The sequence below is a fragment of the Coturnix japonica genome, chromosome 2 (assembly GCF_054131305.1).
Source record: "Coturnix japonica strain WE chromosome 2, WE-NBRP24, whole genome shotgun sequence".
Classification (NCBI taxonomy): domain Eukaryota; kingdom Metazoa; phylum Chordata; class Aves; order Galliformes; family Phasianidae; genus Coturnix; species Coturnix japonica.
In genome coordinates, this window is record NC_140664.1 from 134,684,421 (window position 1) to 134,704,995 (window position 20,575).

General features: G+C 39.4%; 1 protein-coding gene across 1 annotated transcript in view; it reads right to left on the reverse strand.

Annotated features, from left to right (window-relative positions):
* Positions 1 to 20,575, reverse strand: part of LOC107308739 (sodium channel protein type 5 subunit alpha-like) — a 31,668-nt gene that overhangs the window by 6,144 nt on the left and 4,949 nt on the right. The window contains exons 5-23 of the mRNA XM_085539052.1: positions 19,745 to 19,836; positions 18,808 to 19,029; positions 17,498 to 17,555; positions 16,853 to 16,994; positions 16,163 to 16,360; positions 15,039 to 15,218; positions 14,091 to 14,492; positions 13,416 to 13,542; positions 12,147 to 12,385; positions 11,601 to 11,801; positions 10,505 to 10,858; positions 8,921 to 9,355; positions 8,112 to 8,258; positions 6,926 to 7,046; positions 6,369 to 6,523; positions 5,582 to 5,755; positions 5,083 to 5,190; positions 3,164 to 3,442; positions 2,476 to 2,529 (exon numbers count right to left, since the gene is read on the reverse strand). Of these exons, the coding sequence (XP_085395178.1) occupies positions 2,476 to 2,529; positions 3,164 to 3,442; positions 5,083 to 5,190; positions 5,582 to 5,755; positions 6,369 to 6,523; positions 6,926 to 7,046; positions 8,112 to 8,258; positions 8,921 to 9,355; positions 10,505 to 10,858; positions 11,601 to 11,801; positions 12,147 to 12,385; positions 13,416 to 13,542; positions 14,091 to 14,492; positions 15,039 to 15,218; positions 16,163 to 16,360; positions 16,853 to 16,994; positions 17,498 to 17,555; positions 18,808 to 19,029; positions 19,745 to 19,836 (3,688 nt within the window). The remainder of the gene's footprint in view (positions 1 to 2,475; positions 2,530 to 3,163; positions 3,443 to 5,082; positions 5,191 to 5,581; positions 5,756 to 6,368; positions 6,524 to 6,925; positions 7,047 to 8,111; positions 8,259 to 8,920; positions 9,356 to 10,504; positions 10,859 to 11,600; positions 11,802 to 12,146; positions 12,386 to 13,415; positions 13,543 to 14,090; positions 14,493 to 15,038; positions 15,219 to 16,162; positions 16,361 to 16,852; positions 16,995 to 17,497; positions 17,556 to 18,807; positions 19,030 to 19,744; positions 19,837 to 20,575) is intronic.

Genomic DNA, 20,575 nt, shown 5'->3' on the forward strand with positions numbered 1-20,575 from the left:
TCTGGTAAATTTAAAAGGAGAAATGGCTTCAACAGATGAAGAGAAAGCTGAGGTGCTGAATGAGTTCTTCACCTCGGTCTTCACTGGTGGCCAGGATTCTAGTCTTTTTCACGTCCCTAAGTCTTGCACCCCCATACCTCCATGTGGGGACCAAGGAGGTAAATCCCTCCCCACTGTAAGGGTAGAGCAAGTCCGAGAGTGCCTCCTTAGACTGAATGAGTATAAGTCTATGGGGCCAGATGGCGTGCATCCCAGGGTCCTGAAGGAGCTGGCTGAGGTGGTTGCTGAGCCGCTCTCCATCATATTTGAGAAGTCGTGGCTGTCAGGTGAGGTCCCGGATGATTGGAGGAAGGGTCACGTCACTCCCATTTACAAGAAGGGGAGCAGGGATGACCCGGGTAACTACAGGCCGGTGAGTCTCACCTCTGTGCCTGGGAAGATTATGGAACAGATCCTCCTGGACAACATGCTTGATCACATAAAGAACAAGCATGTGATCCGAGACAGCCAGCATGGCTTCACCAGGGGAAGGTCATGCTTAACTAATCTTGTGGCCTTCTATGATGGAGTGACGGCGTTGGTGGATGAAGGGAAGGCGACCGATGTCATTTACCTGGACCTGAGCAAGGCCTTTGACATGGTCCCCCATCACATCCTCATCTCCAAATTGGAGGGAGGTGGATTTGATGGGTGGACAACTAGATGGATAAGCAATTGGTTGAAAGGCCGCAGACAGAGGGTGGTGGTCAATGGCTCTATGTCCAGGTGGAGGCCGGTAACGAGCGGCGTCCCTCAAGGGTCTGTCTTGGGACCGGTGCTCTTTAACATCTTTATTAATGACATCGATGAGGGAATGGAGTGCACCCTCAGCAAGTTTGCTGATGACACCAAGCTGAGTGGTGCAGTCGATACGGTGGAGGGAACAGATGCCATTCAGAGGGACCTTGACAGGCTGGAAAGCTGGGCTCGGGTGAACCTAATGAGGTTCAACACGGCAAAGTGCAAGGTTTTGCACTTGGGCCGGAAGAACCCCAGGCACCTGTACAGGCTGGGAGGAGTTGTCCTTGAGAGCAGCTCGGCTGAAAAAGACCTAGGGGTCCTGATAGATGAGAAACTTAACATGAGCCAGCAGTGCGCTCTGGCAGCCCGGAAAGCAAACGGGATCCTGGGCTCCATCAGGAGAGGGGTGGTCAGCAGGGATAGGGAGGTGATCGTCCCTCTCTACTCTGCTCTTGTGAGGCCCCATCTGGAGTACTGTGTCCAGGTGTGGAGCCCTCAGTACAAAAAAGATATGGAGATTTTGGAAAGGGTCCAGAGGAGGGCCACAAAGATGATCAGGGGGCTGGAGCACCTCCCCTATGAGGACAGGCTGAGGGAGTTGGGTTTGTTCAGCCTGGAGAAGAGAAGGTTGCGAGGTGACCTCATTGCAGCCTTTCAATACCTGAAGGGAACTTACTCCCAGGAGGGGAGTAAACTCTTCAAAAGGGCTGATAATAGCAGGACTAGGGGAAATGGTTTTAAGTTGAAGGAGGGAAGATTTAGGTTGGATGTTAGGGGAAAGTTCTTTACTAGAAGGGTGGTTAGGTCCTGGAACAGGCTGCCCAGTGAGGTTGTGGATGCCCCATCCTTGGAGGTGTTCAAGACCAGGTTGGACAGGGCCCTGGGCAACCTGATCTAGTAAATGTGTATGTTTGGTGGCCCTGCTAGGCAGGGGGGTTGGAACTACATGATCCTTGAGGTCCCTTCCAACCCGGGTAATTCTGTGATTCTGTGATTCTGTGATTCTGTAATAGTTATAGCCTGTTAATTTTAAATTCTTTGCCTCTAAATATCCATTACTTTTTTCTCTTCAATGTTGGATGGTACTTCTGATAAGACAGTAAATACTACCAGCAGGATAAACAGTAGACAAAATGGTGCTAGTGGTGATGCCTGACGGTGTAGATTATGATTGCTTATCCAGTTTGATTCAGTTGATTTGTTTGATTCTTGATGAAGTTTGGTCTTATGTTTTGAACTATGCCACTGTAGCAGTTACAGGTTTATTCCAGACTCAAGATTCATAAAAGATGATGTGTGAAGGTAGGTGTCTCTGTGAAGTCTCCTGGTATCTGATAGACTTCCAGTAATTAGGAGGTGCAGTGAAAACTAAAGAGGTGCTCAGCTCACCAGAAGAGATAGCCAGGGAGAGCTCTGCACATACTTACTAGATCTCCATCACCCATAGAAGGGACTTGGAGGTGAACTCACACAGAGACCTTACACTGCAGGTAACTACATTCAGATGAATGCATCTGAAGCTGAATTTCACTGTCCATCAGAGCAAATCACCATCAGGACAGTGAAGGTTCATTCTCAGACAAAATGCTTACATCAGCTGATAAATGACATTACTGGAAAGCTCTAGCACCATCAACAAGCGTCACAGTGTAAAAATCACAATGAATTTGCAGAAATACATAAATGTCAACTGACCTCTCGTGAGTCTACTGCTGCATACATGATCTCCATCCAACCTTTAAACGTTGCCTAGAATGAAAGATTATCAAAAACACATTGAACTTCTAGAGTAAAATTCTTCACGTCATATTCAGTATCCAAAACACACTGGCTGGGGAAAGAGGCTTTACTGTAGTCATAAACACCTAAAACCAAATGACTTCGGGGACAATTATCATTGCTGTATATGACAGCCTCTGCTCTTACAGGAAGGAAAAGCCTGGCACAGTGAAACAGACCACAGTATTCTATAATCCTGCCATGACAAAACTTCACCAGCCTGGACTACTAAATGCCTTACAGCCCACATGGCTGAGCAAATCTGTAGCAGATTAGGTCAGTATTCTACCCACACATCCTTTCTGAGGCTGACTCCAGCTCTCAGGCTCATAAATTGGTTTTATTATCCAGGGAGGCTAGCACAGCACTCATCTGACACATTTTATCCTTAAACAAAGCATGGTGGGGTACAGTTTGTCCCCATGTTAGAATACCTCAATGTTTTCAATTTTCATTCACTAACAGCACCGGTCTTTGATCAGCCAGCTATGAGGTAAGAACAGGCTGTTAGACCTCTGTTTTTCACCATCCATAGGGATGAGTTAGGGGTTGGCAGGAGGTCTGTCTGATTTGGCACTGGCAAATGAAGGCAAGCAGCACTTACCACCTGAAGAAGAGCCAGGTAGCCAGAGCCAACGTTATCAAAGTTGACTTTAACATTGACCCAGAATATTTTTCCCGTGTGATTCCATGCTTGACAGTCTGCTTTGTCATTGATTGAACTATTCAATTCTGAATTTTCTTCTGTTAGGTTGACACATTTCCCAAACTTCCCAGCAAACAGGTTGACTCCCATGATGCTAAAGATGAGCCAGAAGATGAGGCAGACGAGCAGAACGTTCATGATGGAAGGGATGGCTCCCACAAGGGCATTGACCACCACCTTGGGTGAAGTGGGAGAGAAAATTTGCACTTAGTTAAACAAAGATGGACTCAAATATCTGCTCAGTTCAATCAGCTGTTGTAAAAAACTAAGCTGTCAATCAGTTTTGCAGCAATCAGAAACCTTATGTTTTCCATGTAAATATTTGTCACAGTTGATGTGGGTACCTTGAAAAAAGATGCATAATCTTAGTCTCTCAATGGAAGGATTGAAATGTTTCATTTTGCTGTGACCCCTCACTACATCTAGAGACTACAGTGTGAGTCCCACCCTCTTTTGATGACTTTCCCTTAGTTTTGTTATGTTTTGCTTTCTTGATAACTATTTATAATAGAAGATTCATGGATTATTCTCCCATAAACATTAGTGCAAATAACTGTATTATTAATGCTGTGGAAAGTACTATTTCAAAAGGACTGGCAATGACTGTCCAGTTGCATTTTGTTATAACTATTTTTTAATGCATCGTCATAACACTTGGGGTCTACAGCTGTGATCTAAGGATCTGATTTGTGCTGTAGGATCCCAGGAGTAATTTTTGAGTATACACTAAGACATAACATTTTGCTTGGCAAAATAAGACAGTGCTAAGTAATACAAATGCATCCAAGTACCACAGCCAGTGAACTTAACATTTAGATAGCAATCTGATGGGCCAAAATGAAAATGAAAAAGCACTGTGAAGGATTTTGGAAGCCTTGTCACAAGGATTCTGCACAGCCAGATGGAAACTAAGATGGAACCTGATTCAAAATTGACTTCAGACATAGTAAGCTTGGTGCTAAATTAACAAAATGCATTAATTTCTCTGTATCTTCAGTGACAGTATTGCAGAGAACTTGCAGCTTCACTTCCAAATGATATCCAAACACAATTTACATTTCAGTTGCAGTGAGGTTGCAGTTCCTTGTTAGCGTGTAACGATGATACCATGAATATTTATGTTATCTGTGGTGACAAATCTGAGTGTATTCACTAAACCAAAGTTGAGTCCAAACACTGCTGTGGTCACCACTGCTCTTTCACGTGATAGTATATAGAAGTTTTGCATATGTCTGATTTCCTCTTCATTTGTATAATGATAGATTTCTAATCAGTCGCATTCAACAGCTTCATAGCACTCCTTGGATGAAAAAAGGCAGCAAATATTTTACAGAAAATCAGACCTACTTTTTGTAAGAATAATTATATAGGGGAAAATAGTTGGGTAAAGTATGCCTGAACAGCACTTTGTAAACCACTTCAGTAAAAACTGGCAGAACATAGATGATTCTTCCCTCTGAATTACCTTCTCATGAGCATTTAAGAATGAAAATTACTAACTCCAAATTCTTTTCCTCTACTTTGTTTTGGGCTTTGTCAGTAAGACAGAAACATAGTAATGGCTGTGCAGCAAAGGAGTAAAGTTCATCCAGGTCTCATTTTAATTTCAACAGCATTTGAGATTGATCACTTGAGTGAAGTCTGTAAGGATTGGCCAAGCATAGAGGAGCTCAGCAAAGGTGCTCTCATAAGGTGCTTTCATAAATCTCAGGCTTATCTTGGTGCAGACATATGAACTCAGAAACACACAGCCAAGTATTAGAATAGCATTACATGTGTTTTACAACTGACAAGCCTTAATTTGTGTTCAGACTTACCCTCATCCCCTCAAATCGTGACAATGCTCTTAAGGGTCTCAGTGCTCGAAGAGTCCTAAGAGATTTCACGCCATCAAATGAACTACCAAAGATATTTATCAAGGAGATCTGAATGGGGAGACCAAACAAAGTATTAGCAACATCTTGGCACCTGTTTCTTTTTTTTTTTTTCCTACTGTAAATAAATAAATAAATAGATGAAATAGCATCAGTGCCCAGAGTACAATATCCTATGCACTCATTAATGGAGGCAAGAGTCTTTTCTTGACTTTATGTCCAGAAAAAAATCGGTGATTGTGCTGCTAAGTCTTGTATCAGGATCTGCATAGAACCATAGAACGGCTTGGGTTGGAAGGGACCTCATAACTCATCCAGTTCTGACCCTCTGCAGTGGGTTGCCGATCACCAGATCAGGCTGCCCAAGGCCCCACTCAGTCTGGTCTTGAGTGTCTCCAGGGATGGGGAATACAAATGTAGAAATGATGGATGCACAACTTACGCCTACAATGAAGAAATCAAGCCAGCACCAGGCATTGGTGAAATACTTATTGAAGCCATAAGCCACCCATTTCAGGATCATCTCCAGAAAGAAGACAAAAGTGAACAATCTGTCGAGGAACAACAACACAGCTTTGATGGTTCGTCTCTCGTTTATATGAATGTCTTCAAATGCCTGAAATCAAGATATATAAATAAATTGCAAAGTCCAAGATAAGCTTAAAACATTAAAGTGTAGAAACAAAAAGGCCTCTTCATCATTCAATACATGATTAACACAGATTTGAACCTCATCTTTTACTCAAATGTATGCCAGCTGGCAAACTTGTAATTCTTCCTGTCTTTTTTTGTTCTTTTTTATTGCAATATACACACTCATGGACATATACTGACCATGCATGCTGGGATCTCATAAGGAAAGTCTATTTTTAGACTTTTTTCCCAGTAATTTTATACTTTTGAGATAAGTGAAGTACTAAATATCATTTACATAGTTTAATGACATACAGAAACATCTTAATTTCACAACTGTGAAAGCCAGAAGAATCTAATGTACACTTAAAAGGAAACAGCTTGTGGGGGCTGTGTATTTTTAGCATTTTTCTCTCTAATTTGTAGTAGTATGAATAATAAAACTGTGATAATTACAATAGCAAAAAAATGACTGCTCTTTTTCACCTGGTGAGTTCAAAGATACATCCTGTGTTTTCTACCAAATGTAACTTATCTGGGTGCTATTAAAGATAAAAACACTTGTACAGAAATACATGAAATTGTGCTCCACAAACCAGGGCTCCGCTGCTCAGAAGAATCATGAATATGATAAAGGATTCAAACCAGGAGTGCTCAACAATTTGGTAGCAGGTTTTCCTCAGATTCCACCATGTTTTTCCTCCGAAGTTTACAGCTTTACCCTTACAACAACGAAAGTATCGAACACAGCCTGAAAGTGAGAGATAATGATTGCAAGTAATGAAAGTACATGTAAATCAAGGGCAAATCTGATGTGTGTTGTTCTGATTTCCACTGTCAAATGAGGTCTGATTGGGTCAATCTAAAATTCATTTTGACTCTGTCCAGTAGAGCAGAGTTCACCTCACCTCTCTATAAATATCAACTCTTTGATGTTCTGGTCTTTACCACTTAGAGGCAACCCATTGGTTTTTAAGGAAAGAAAGTTTATTTTTCCAGTGCCTCAATCTCTCTATTCACTGCAGAGAGATGAAGACTGAATCACTTGCTGACATCTCAGATTAAGTGGCATTAATCTCACCCTATCAGCTCAGCATTCCTAGAACAAGATTATTTTTGATGTTTTACAACCATGTAACCATGAGAAACTTACTTTCTGGAAAACACTTTTCTGGAGACTTCTTGTCTTCAGCAAACTCTGGAATCTGCCTCAACAGATCTTCAGGGTTTGTCAGATCCACTGTGCTGCCTTCAGAAGAGCTGACAGAATCAAACTACCAAGCAAAAGATCAGGTATTGATTCTCCCTGCATTCAGTTCCAGATGAATGAGATCCACAAGCAAATAACACTCAAAATCAAAACTTTGTTATGAACTAACATCTCAAGTAGAGTTAGGAATGGAATAGACTTTGTGACTTTAAATGTATGTGAGCTTGGAAGTACCAGTAGGTGCATTCAAATAGGAGCCAAAGACATATATGTACAGTACCTATCCACATGAAGCAATTTTAACTGCTTAATAAGCTCATAAACTAGAGAGATTTAAACTTGCTTTCAACTATACACATCCCTCAGTGGGCTAAAAACAGAAAGATTCAGGAAAATACATTCTAACAGGAGAAACAGATAAAGAAGTATTCTGGATATCCATTAGAGTAATTAAGAATTGGAAACTGGAATTGTATCACGTGTTATCCAGTTCCAAAGCTTTTCTGTTTTCCCTCAGATATACATATACTGTACAACGAGTTGTTTGTTACATATGACTTACTCTTGGATTTTGTTTGGTTTTTTTGTGTGTATTGATGAAGAAGAGCTCATTTTCTTGGATGTTTTCCTAATTCAGAATTATTCTTAATTTATTTATGAATCATAATGAGAAACTAATTTATAGTAGTTCTTTTCTTGAAACTAAAATATTTATGACACAGGTTGGCTCGGTGGAATTTCCCACTTTTGCTTGGAAGGATCTTTCTCCTGTAATGAAATATTTTTTGACTCTGATTTCAAGCACTGGAAATCAGCAGAGAATTTTGTAAATTATTTATTTGAATCCAATTATTTTGATGCCCCTCCATTTCTAAATGCTTATCTTTCCTACATATATATATATATATATATATATATATATATATATATATATATATTCTTAAAACCCAGCATGGATTCATTTGCATTCACAGAATACACATCCATTGTTAACCAGCCAGACTGGCTCAGTTCTGCTGCCACCACTGAAATCCAGTCCACCAAGTCCATGAGCAGAAGCGTATCCAAGCATAACCGGTACTGGAAAGTCAACATCATAAAAGCTATCTACATATATCTACATATTTACCTCCTTATGCTCTGGTGATGATGGTTCAACCTTCCTATCTTTCCCTAGGTAAAGCACACTGAATTCTTCAGAGGAGAGTCCTGACACTTTACTCCAGCTTCCTGAAGTCTTCCCTCTTTCCCCTCTTTGCCTCAGGTGATTTTCCTCCTGAAAAATAATCTGTAGATTAGCAGGGTTCTCTTTTTCCTCTTTTTGAGGGGTAGATAAATTGGAAAGGAAAGAAAAATAAGTTGTACGTTTAAAGTGGGGCGCTCTGGACAGAAGTCATAGATACGATCCTTTTGAATGTGATACCTAGCAATAGAGATAGTGAAATTTTCCCTAATGGCCGTACAGCAATAAGGTATTAGTAATTCATTGAGCTGTTTGACACCTGGATCCCAACAGTAAAGAAGTGAGAGTTTTTACATAGGGATTAAAAGGGAAGCTTCATATGGGAAACACTGATACAAGAAAAGAACATTTTAAAAGGCACTAATTGATCACTTTACTCTCATTCTAAACATTCCTGATTGGTTCAAAATTTGTTAACTGTGGCGACATGAGTCAAGGTATGCCACCTCGTGCCAGAGACAGTCTTCTATCATGCATTTATCTTTTAGTATATGTGCACCCTAATATCATAGAACCATAGAATGGCTTGGGTTGGAAGGGATATCAAGGTTCATTAGGTTACAACCCCCTACCATGGGCATGGTTGCCAACCACTAGATCTAGTACAAGATCTGGCTGCCCAGAACCCTATCCAACCTGGCCTTGAACATGCCCAAAGGGTTTTGATCTGGAAGCAAAACAAGCAAATTTATTACCTGATTACTGTATTCTGTGCCTGAAAATGTGCTCAGCTTATCCTCGTCTTCAAAACCCTCACTTGTATTCTCTTCCTCAGCAATAGGGACACAAACAAACACATTAGGATTGGTAATAAAATCTTCAAGACCTGAGCAAATTTCGCCATTTTTTTCAGCCCATTCAATATGGTAATTGTCTTTAAAATTTTTTCTTTCTTTTCCCAAACCCAGTGGGTTCTGGGCAGTCAACTTGTTTTTCTTCTTCTGTGCTTTCTTTAGATGCTTGAGCTTTCCACAACAGGCATCCCACATGACATTCTTCACAAATTGCAGTCCCTTATGAATCCTAGCAAAGGCAATCCGAAGATTGTTCATCTCTCCATCATCTTCTGCTGTTTGGAGACAATCAGTACTGAAGGAATTCAGCAGCAGTGCAATGAAGAGGTTGAGTACCTAAAAAGTCATTGAAATAATGATAAAAAAGTCATTGAAATAATGATAAAATAAAAAGTCTGGAAAACTGCATTGAGAAATCTGCATTCTAATGTAGAAGATATTAATAAGACAAATGCTACAAAAGTTCAGTCTTACTGATCAAATGAAAACAAGGCAAAAATGATATGGCTGTAGAATCACAGAATGGTTTGGATTAGAAGGGACCTTTAAAAATATCTTGTTCCAACCCTCCTGTTACAGGAAGGGCAACCTCTCACTAGACCAGGTTCCTCACAGCCCCATCCAGCCTGGCACCTTGAACATTTACAGGTGGGAGCATTCACAATCTCACTGGGCAACCTGTTCTATGACCAACCAAATAAAAGTTGATGAATTAAATTTCTTTCTCAGAAAGCTCGATATTCCCATATAACTCTTCCCCCTAAAAGTTATTTAAAATCATGCATATTTATTTGTTCAAAACAGCTTTCAAACATTACAGTCGTAACAAATGCTGTGGTCACCACCAGTCAGTTCAATGACAACTTTCCTCTTCAAACTAGAATTAAATCAGTCCTCTGTGGAAGTTTCCCAGCTGGGGTGTAAAATCAGATTCCGGCACAGCAACGTTGTTAAACATACAACATTGCTGCAAAAAATATCAAAATCAAGTGAGGCTCAAAGTGAGGTTTTCTTCCTGTTTTGGAGTGATTTGTTGTTGTTGTTGTTTCCCATTTATTTATTTAAATGCAATGGGAGAATGGGACAGAATTATTCTTCTGATCCTATTTGGAGTAGGATTTACACTGGGCGAATAACACCTGGATCTGCAGCAGTACCTTCATGGAAGTGATTGGCATAAGCTGTAGCTCTTGCTATGTGAACAGACTTTCAGAGAATTCATCTATAGAGGTGATTAAAGAAAATCCCAATTTCAGTGATACAAGTGTAGATTCGGTTATTGCAGATAAGGATCTTGGAAGACTTGAAAACATGAAAAAAAGGGCAGAAGCTCAATGGCAAAAGGCAAAGCAGGCTTTTACAGACTAACAAACACAGGTAACTGTTTTAAATGTGCTTTGGGGATCTACTATTTATTGAAGAAAAGGCAATTAAGTTGTCTCTAGCATTGACAGGATAAAGACAAGAAAATATTGGAAAACTCACCACTAAATTTCCTATTACCATGACCAGCAGGAAGACAAGAAGGCACAGTGGTTTTTCAGCTACCACCATGCAGTCCCACATGGTCTCAATCCATTCTCCACACAGAATTCGGAAGACGACAAGGAATGAATGGAAGAAGTCCATCATGTGCCAGCGTATCTCACCATTTTTTTTAATTCTATCACCATGGGTCCTATAGCTTCCTCCAAAAAGCTGCACCCCTACTATAGCAAAAATGAAAACGATGATTGCCAGGACGAAGGTCAGGTTACTCAGTGCACCGAGGGAGTTACCAATGATTTTAATGAGGGTGTTTAAAGTTGGCCAGGACTTTGCTAGTTTGAAGACCCTCAGCTGTGTGAAAACATAAAAAGTTGTGTTAGTCATCAGCAGAGAAAACCCACCTTTCTGCTGTTCAAACCTGTAAAAACCATTTTATAGACACTGTCAACCAATCTAAAGTTTGTGACACTTTGACGCTAACACTTTTAGAAAAGTATCTGCAGGTTTATTTTCCCAAGAACTGTACAACATTGCAAAGATAAACCAACAAAGTCCTTTGAGGGTTTGGCTACCCTTAGTTCTGGGAACTGCTTGGCCTATGCAGGCAGGAATTTGTACAGTGCACTTGATGTAGGTTGTGGTGCCCGGTCTACATGTAACACAAATGACCAAAGCTAAGAGACCAGCCACTGTATAACAGAAAAAAGATTTTTCTTTCTGCAGCACAAGCCCAGTCAGCTCATAGTACACAGTACAAACACCTTGCCATCAATTTATAGCTATTTTTAAGTATTCTTTTTATCAGGACAATTTTTTGTAAGACTATTCAGGCTAGTGTTTCAGTTTCTTACTTCGGTCTTATAGCACCTATATTCTGGAATTTTTTTTTTTCTGAATACTACTTACTTTATTAAATGGAAATATGTATGGCATTAAACTTCAACTCTAACACTGCAAGTTTAAAACTACATTTCTTATTCCCACTGCTGAGAAAATAAAATAATTTCTTGCATCATAACTACAAACAAAAGAACTATCTTCTATAATACTCACAACATAATGTTAAATAGAATGATGTATATGTAAGGCTTACCAGTCTGAAGGACCGCAAAACTGATAGGGTTCCTCCTTTTCGGCTTTCTTTTTTGCCTTTGGGTTTGGATAAAGTCAACTCAATTAAACTCAATGTGACAATTACGCTGTCAAAAATATTCCAGGGCTGCTGAAAATAATAGTAGGGATCTAGAGCAATGATTTTTAAGACCATTTCTGCAGTGAAGATTCCTGTAAAGATCTGTAATCAAGAAACAGTAGCATCAGACTAAACGTTACCATTCATTAATCTTATTTAGAATACGTTTCCACCACTATGGTAACATTCACAGACACATCAATAAACCCAATTTTTATGAATTTCTAATGTACTTTCTGTTAAAATGAGAGAGCTGTTTTCTGCTTTCTCGAAGTGCATTAGAACTGCATCAATAAGATTTTGGAATCATCTGTATTAGAAATGTACACTTCATAAATATAGAGTTTGCTAACCTTTCATTTTTACAGCTACTCTTTGTGTCTCAAGCGAAAACATTCATCAATCAGTTTTTGGTATAAAAGGTCATGTGGTTGAAAATTCACTTACCGAGTTGCCCACTTTAAGCATTAATTTAAAATTATGTGTCATGTTATTGTGTTCCAAAGCCATAAACAAAGTATTCAAAACAATGCAAAGTGTTATTGTGAGATCAATGAAGGGATCTTTTATGAAAGCAGCCACTTTTTTCTTGATTCTCAACCAAAGCGGACAACAGTTCCAAATTAGATACTTTAAAGCAAAATCTTTCAGGAATCTTGGGCACTTCTGTTGTGATTCTTCAAGTTCTAAAAGCAAAAGAAAACTCCATTATAGTTAAATAATTGTTACTAAGCAAGATGGTGAAAAAAAAAAAAAAAAGTATTAAATTGAATCAAATACTCAAAAGACAAGAGAATTAAAAAGGAACCTCAAAATTCAGATAGAGCCCCAAGGCTTCTCTGATCATGTAGTCCCTACATCAACTAATAAGTCCAAGGGTTATCATAGAATCATAGAATTACTCAGGTTGGAAAAGACCTCAAAGATCATCAAGCCCAACCGCAGCCTACCCATAGTACCCTAACTCTAACAACCCTCTGCTAAGTCGCATCTCTGAGCACCACATCCAAACGGCTCTTAACGTAATGTAATGTAGCAGCTAAGACACATTTTCCTAGTATCCAGACTGGATATTAGGAAGAACTTCACAGAAAGAGTGGTTGGGCACCGGAGGTTGCCTACGGAGGTGGTGGAGTCACTGCACCTGGTGGTATTCATGAACTATGGAGGTATGGATTATCCAGAAAACAATGGAAATTTAGGCTGATTTCTTTTTTTTTCCAGAATGATATGAAATGAAATTACCAGCCAGCAAAATAACAGCCAGTAATACAGCCTTCAAAAATTCACATAGAACGGTACGTTAAGTGCTCAGTGTCCAGGAATCGCTGCAATTAATTCTGTTTGTGTAATCTTAATGATTGTGCCTGCGTGCGTATTCGTGATGGAGTAGCAGCCACAGGACAAAGAGGAGGAACCACTGCCCCAGTCCCGCTTCTCATGCCCCAGAGAAATTCTTCCCAACCATCATCACTCCAACCTCTTTCTCAGTCCTATGAAATGTGATACGAAAGGTGAAGGAGAAGTTCTAGTACATGATGAATGTGCTATAATGCAGTCTTTTTAATTAAAAAAATAAAAAAGCATAGTTAGTCGTGTAATTCCTAACTACACATCTATAAATCTCTGTTAACTTTTAAGAAATGTATTGATATTTTGGTCTTTTACCCTAGCATTACCTCAGGATTGAAATAAGCATAATGAGGAGCCACTTACCCTCTAAGACACTGGTAATTATGCTGACTGCACTTGCTGCCCTTTGTCTCTGAAGTGTCTCATTAAAGTACTCCACTGATAGCTGAGGATGTAAATGCATCATGCTGCTCTCATCATTCACAGCTGGCTGCTTAAAGAAGTAAACACAATTAGGGAGATACCACAGGAATAAAATGAAGTAGGATGCAATGATGGGTAACTATGAAAGTTAATAGGAACGATGACACGCAGCCAAATAAATGTACCTGTCTACAAGATGTAATAGTGTTGAGAACAAAGGTCCTACACATCAGTAATAAGGCTACTGTAAATGGATCCCTCAAGCATGTAACAGCAACAGGGCAAATACAAAGCTTGGAAATATGTGTGAGGGCGAACAGACCTAACAGTCTTCCAGAGAGTAATGGAAATGGAGAGAGATGAGCGGTAAAATAGTAATAACATATCTCTATCCATTTGCAGAGGGGACTTACAGAAAAAGCTATAGATGTTGAAGGTGCTGTACAGGAGAAGGAGCTAAAGGTGCTTCTCAAAACAATCATCCTGGACAGAGCAAAAGATAAGAAGACTTCCTAGTGGTTTACAATGCCAGCACTAGTAACCAAGCTAAAAAGAACCAACCATATGAAGAAACCATAATACGAAGTGTATACTTAAAATAGCATTTTTCCTTACCAGATCACCCTTCCCCATATCTTCCATTACTGGTGGAAGCATTACCCCTTCAGAATGGGCTGTATCTAAGCCATGCACCTTGCCACTCCCTCCTCCCATCACTGAAATCACGCCATTGCAGTCGTCCACGTTGGCCTGCTTGCTGCTCTGCATGCGGCTTGGGGTGGCAGGGTGGGAGCCATGGCTCTTCTGGCTTGGCATGCTGGAGTGTCTTCCCACCTGTGGCACTGACATTGACCTGCCCTGGATCTTGTTCTCCCCCATGTTGTGGGCTTCCTCATCAGTGGAATACGCTTTGGAGTCAACTTCTAAAGCAGGTATTTGGAAATTGAATACACTGCCATGGCTAAGCCTGCGTTTCACCTGATCGGCATTGGGACCATACAGCAAGGCAAGGAGGGACTGAAAGATCAAAGAAATAAATAAAGGGAGAATGGCAGAATATTGTAGAGAAGATTTGGGGAACTGATTAAAGTTCAGAGTTTCAGAACATTTCTTGTCAACCATAACAAGTTTAAAACTCTTATTTCATTTAGATTATTCAGGAAGGATTGTGTTTAGATTTTAAAAGGCAGATAAAAAATACTGCTGGCTTTATCAGCTATTATTATGATAAGCATTAAATTCGTATTTTAAATTAGAATTTTAAAAAAGAAAATGATGGCACTAGAGTTAAATTCTGATATTCATCCACTTCTTCTATGCCTTGGTGCTATAGAAAACATATTTTAACTGCTGTTAAAACTTTACTTTGAAAAGGAAATGCTGTAAGCAAAGAGTGGAAGAAAAGTTTGCATATAATTCCTCCTTATCTCATAAGGTTGTTTATTTTAAAAGCTAAAGAGTGATTAGTGTTTGCCATGGGATTTACTTCACACTTTCAAGCAATTTATTCTAGTATTAAACCTGTAAAAGCTGTAAGGATCTCAGATTCAGACAATAGATTACCAACTTTCGTTGACTGTCTGTGAGCTGTGACTTGGGAAACTGTTCTTCTTCAGACTCTTCTATCCCCAAGGACTTATTTCTCTTTCTCCTATTGCTTCTTTCTTTGATTTCTTTGGCAGACAAAGGAGAGCCTTCAAAGGAGCTCATTGACAGGATATCAATCCCTTTCGCAGCCAGTGACTAAAATTAAAACAAAAACACAGGTGGCATTTTTGCTGGGTACTTACAAAACAAGCGGCAAGAAAACACTTCTGTGCTCTATATTATTTTTTTCCTAACAATCTGTGTTTCACAAAAGTTGGTAAAAATTTTCCAATATGTGATAACAGTAAAAGAAAGAGGAGAGAATTTCTGCAACATATGGAGCACAGAACAATTTGCTATTTGCAGTATGTTACATGATCGTGTGTATTGCGCCTGCCAGGGGCAAAATAATCACACTAAAGCTCCTATTCCTCCATATGGCATAATTACTTAACAATAAAAATACTCAGCTTGAAAGTAATGCTGTAGAATATATATTTATTGCCCCAAATAAACACCCAAGCAGTATTAAAATTCAGTCTTGCCTGTGGGTATCCATAGGACTGTAGTCACGCTGTGGCTCACTGCTTTCCCATACTGAATTTAGGATTTGAAGGTTTTCAAAATTCAGAGGAATATTTTATTCCAGAAACTTCTAAACTATGCAAGTTACAAGTGACTTTTCACTCGAGTACAGTGGGCTCTGTCTTGGATGTTAATGCACTTTAACACCTGAATTAATCTATATTCCTCTGCTTAGCAATCCAAAACGATGAAGCAGAAGATGACCATATGTTCCTTTGGAAGCTGATACTTTATGGAATTTTATATTTTACAGTCTTTAAAATTTCTTACAACAGATTTTAAAGATCATTATCTGTGGAAAAGTTCATGGTTGGAAAACTATGGGGAAAAAAAAAACCAACCACAGCAGAACAAGGAATTTCTCCTGTATCTCTAAGAATCTCACTGCTTTTAAGAACATTTCCCTTCCCACAGTTAACTATCATATATGGCTGTATACAGGGACTGATGCATTTTCTTATGTGTCTAGTAACATAGCATGGAGACTAAACTTTGCAAGGGTATAATTTACGTACCTCCTGATCCTTCTGTAATAATTCCATGGCTTCCCGAAATTTCCTTTCTTTTGCCTCTGTCTCAGCAATGGTGGCCTTGTTCTGGTCTTCATATGCCATTGTTACTACAGCCAGAATCAAATTGACTAGATAAAACGAGCCCAGAAAGATGACCAGCATGAAGAAGAGTATATACACCTTCCCAGAAGCTCTGAGGGTCTGTAAGCACAACACCCCAGGGATAAAAATTACCATATTTAATACCAAGTAGGTTTTCAACATGTCTCTGAAATTCTTTAGAAGCACTTGGATTTCTAGACAAAACGCTTTAGGAAGATTAAAGAGAAATGTACCTCCCTCAGCCCTTTCTCCCCCATCTTTATAATGCCATTGCATACAAACCTATGATCACATAATATATCCCATGAGGATGGCTGAGGAATCATATTTTGAAGGACAATAGACAACCCTTTAAGCAATTTTTGAAGGCTATAAGACAGCAGTGTAACAGGGCTATTGCTTGGAAGCACTTGAACATCCCTTTTTAGGGAGTCAAGGATAGACCACAGTTTGCTGGAGGAGAGAAGGGAGGATGAGGGCACAATGACTTGTGGCTGCTTCTTTTATTTGAGGTTTCTTTGCCAACCATTTTGTGCTTCGGATATTCCTCCGTCTGCATGACTGATTCTGAGTAAAACACAAAGCTGGTACCTGCTGATACAGACGTTCCCAGTAGTCCTGGGTCATCAAGCGGAATAAGGAGAGAAAAGCCCAGCCAAATGTATCAAAACTGGTGAAACCGTAATCAGGATTTGGCCCAATTTTCTTGCATGTGTATTCTGGAGGACAGGTCCTAGAGGTGATAGTGAGAAGTGCAGTTCTTTTAACTGAAGGTTTTGGAGAAACACTTCAGTTCATATGAGAGTTTGGATTATTTATTTAGCTCTGCTTTTCATTACACTGAAAGCCAAACTTCTACTCCAGGCAGTAATTGGCTGGAAAATGGAGAAGGAAAAAAGCAGCACCTATAATTCATCAACAGAGAAAGAGAGGCTGGAAAAAACTGCTAATCCAGGCCAACCCTACAGCACCATTCCCATGAGACCCTCATACATCCACAGGGAAGAGAAAGATAGCCCTTCTGGAAGGAATTGAGACCTGAATAAGACAACTGTAGGTTCACACTTCATTCTCAACACACACTAAATTATCTGTCCCCTGCTGTAATTTACTGAGTTCTGCAGTCAAGGAAAGCCAAGAATCTCTACTTCATTTCCATTTCTTATGACAAAGCAAACAGAGAAGCACTGAGGCAGAAAAAAGTTCCAAACAAGAAATATTCTGAAGTACATTTACCCAGCGCTAGGACCACATAGCAAGATGTCTGAGGTACCCGGCTTAATGGCAAAGTGTTCTGTAAACAAAAGAAAGAGAGCGAGAGAGAAGAAATGTAAAACCAATACATTTTCTAGTCTGCATCCTCTGTACTTTAATAGAGGTGGTGGTAATACCAGCGAGCTATGAGTGTATATGCACACACATGAAAATCACTTCAAACAAATACAGAAAGAACACTGAAGGAAAAGAAATGGGCTTCCCCACACTCACAGCAACTGTTCCCTATTGCAAGATGTCCTTTCCTCACTTATACACAGGCTTCTCTATATGCATACATTTCAGACTGAGGGAATCCCTTAAAACAGAAAGCTTTTATGATATTATCTCTTTGACCCATCTATGGAAGCCAATGAAGAACTGGAGGCTTCAGGCTCAAGAATAGCTTCACATTTGGCAACCATTACCATATTCTATTGCTCCTGTCAATTGGCTCTCTAAGACAGAGTTTGGGCATTCTGGGGGTAACATAGACCACTTCTGCTTCCAAGCATTAAGAAGTCCTGCTTGGAGGAGGAAGAAAGTGTGTCTGGCTATACAGATAAAAGCCATACCACATCACTACTCAGCACAGCTGGAAAACAGGTCCTAATGCTGCTCAGCCTAGAAATACTGATTTGTCCATCAGGATGCTGAAGCTATGCCCTCTTCATTCTCTTCTATTTCTCTGTGCATGAATTACTCTAATGCCTGAGCAAACAGCAGACTAGAATTAATGTCTTCAGTTCGAAAGGGTAATTAATGCTCTTAAGATGTGGGTTTATTATCTCAGATGTAAGGGACAACTCATCTCTTCCTGATGCTTCTCAGATCTCAGCTGGACTTATCAGATAGGTCAGTATTGTTATTAATTATTATTATAGATAAAATACATACCTGATATAAGTTATGTATGCTATGAAGAAGAAAGTAATTTTGACTTTTAAATAAATTCCTCTGTTCCAAGCTGAAGACAACATAACTGAGCAGCACAGTGAAGATGCTAGAACTCTTCAAGATGTAGGGAAAGCTGAACTCTGGGGAATTACATCAGAGAATTTCCCCATGTTTCATTTGTTGTCATGTGGTTCTCAGAAACACAGCTTGAAAAATTAGGAGTTTATAACAAAAAGAAGGGGAACATTCCTGGATGGCTGCAAGCTGCTCTGGCAGCATGAAGGGCATTATCAGGTAGCTGCTCATCCTGATATTCAACTTCATATACAACAGTGGTTACACATGCACATGCAGGTGATTACATTGTCAAATAAAGAAAGAATTAAGAACATTACCTGTATAATTAGCAAACGCTGCAAAGGATTCCCATGTTTTGTTATGTAAAAAATCACTGATGGTGGAATCTGTATAATTCTTCATGCACTTGTATCTCAGATTACCCTTGAAAAGCTGGAGGCCTATGAGCGCGAAGACGCTCAGGCAGAAAACAGTCAGGATCATCACATTGGCAAGTTTCTTAACAGACTGGATAAGTGCACCTACAATGACCTTGAGTCCTAGGGAGACGAAAAACTGACAGCAATTAACACAGGAACTTCTTTTTTTCTTTTTTTTTTTTTTTACATTTGATTGACCCAGATGTTCCATTATTCCCTTTAAGTTATCTAGGCAAGGATGAGGGACAAGCAAGCATCATCCAAATCTGCATGCAATAATGAATGTGATCAAAAAGACCAGAAAGACAACACAGGGGCAACACGCTGATTCTGAGTTTGTATTTAGTCATGAGAAAATGACTAACTTTATAACTAAGAGATGAGTGGGAGAAAAGCAACAAAAAAGATTTGTTCCAAGGATGCTGAAAGGTGATTAATAATAAAGCCCGTTCTGTTGCCAGGGGTGTTTCTGTTGAACCATCACACATAGACTAGGCTAGAAGAACACTGTAAAATCAACATAATAACATGCTATCAAAATAATTACTATATAATAAAAGAAAATTAAACACAATATTATTTATATTGCTTGGTTTATTCTGCTTGGGCCAGCTGGACTGGGAAAACGCTTGTGTTTACCAATTCAGCTGCAATCAGTGAACGATGTACAAAGAAAATAAAAGGAAGAAAGGAATGGATGAATGAATAGAGGAAGGAGGGAAGGGAGAAAGGGAGGAAAGGGGAAAGGGGAGGGAAAGAAGGAATGAGAAGGAAGGAAAATAAAACATTTTGATCAGAGGAAAGAATCAGATATAAATCACATAGGATTTCTTACCTGGGACTACTGAAATGGTTTTTAAAGCTCTCAGAACCCTGAATGTCCGAAGGACCGACACGCTCCCCTTGTTGCTGAATGCTCCCACAAACCTATAGAAGCAGGGCACTTTGATTAGAATAAACCAAATAGTTATTTTAGTGTTCATTTTTAACTTTTAATCATCCTGCATGTATTTTGAATGTTAATAAACTACATACCAAGAGGTGTTTTGGGTTTTTTTTGTTTTTGTTTTTTTTTTGAGATTCAAAAACAGAAAGCTTTCTCTGAATTATGTGAATTTACTTATAAAGGTTTCTCTTTATCTGTGTAAAGCTGATTTTTTGCCAGTATCTTAAAGTAATATGCACTTAAAATACAAAGAAAAATGTCACTCAAAGTTATTCAGTTCAGGCTGAACCAATCTGAATCTATCTCCCTTCCATAGCTGCTTGTAATCACTATGAAAACTTAATAATTATCATAAACTAAAGCTTGGAACAGTGAATTTTGAATGGTATCAAACATAATCCACTGTGCTGGTGTCCATACATAATGCTCTGTTTTCAAATGTACACCCTCTTTCTCAATAGTAGCTCACATTGGACAGCAGAGCTATTATACACATTCATTCGTGTACAAGGGCCACAGAGTGGTACGAGATGGGACTGTAGAGATTAGCTGTATCTTGCTTCATTCCCTTTTTGAAAGATAAATGCATCATAGTTGAACAGAGAGTGATAAAACAAGGGAAAAGTCGATGGTTATTGACTGTAGACGACCATCTGTAGTAGATGGTTTCAGATTTTTTTTTAGTCTTTATTTTTTGTACTGCAGACTGCCTTTGACAAC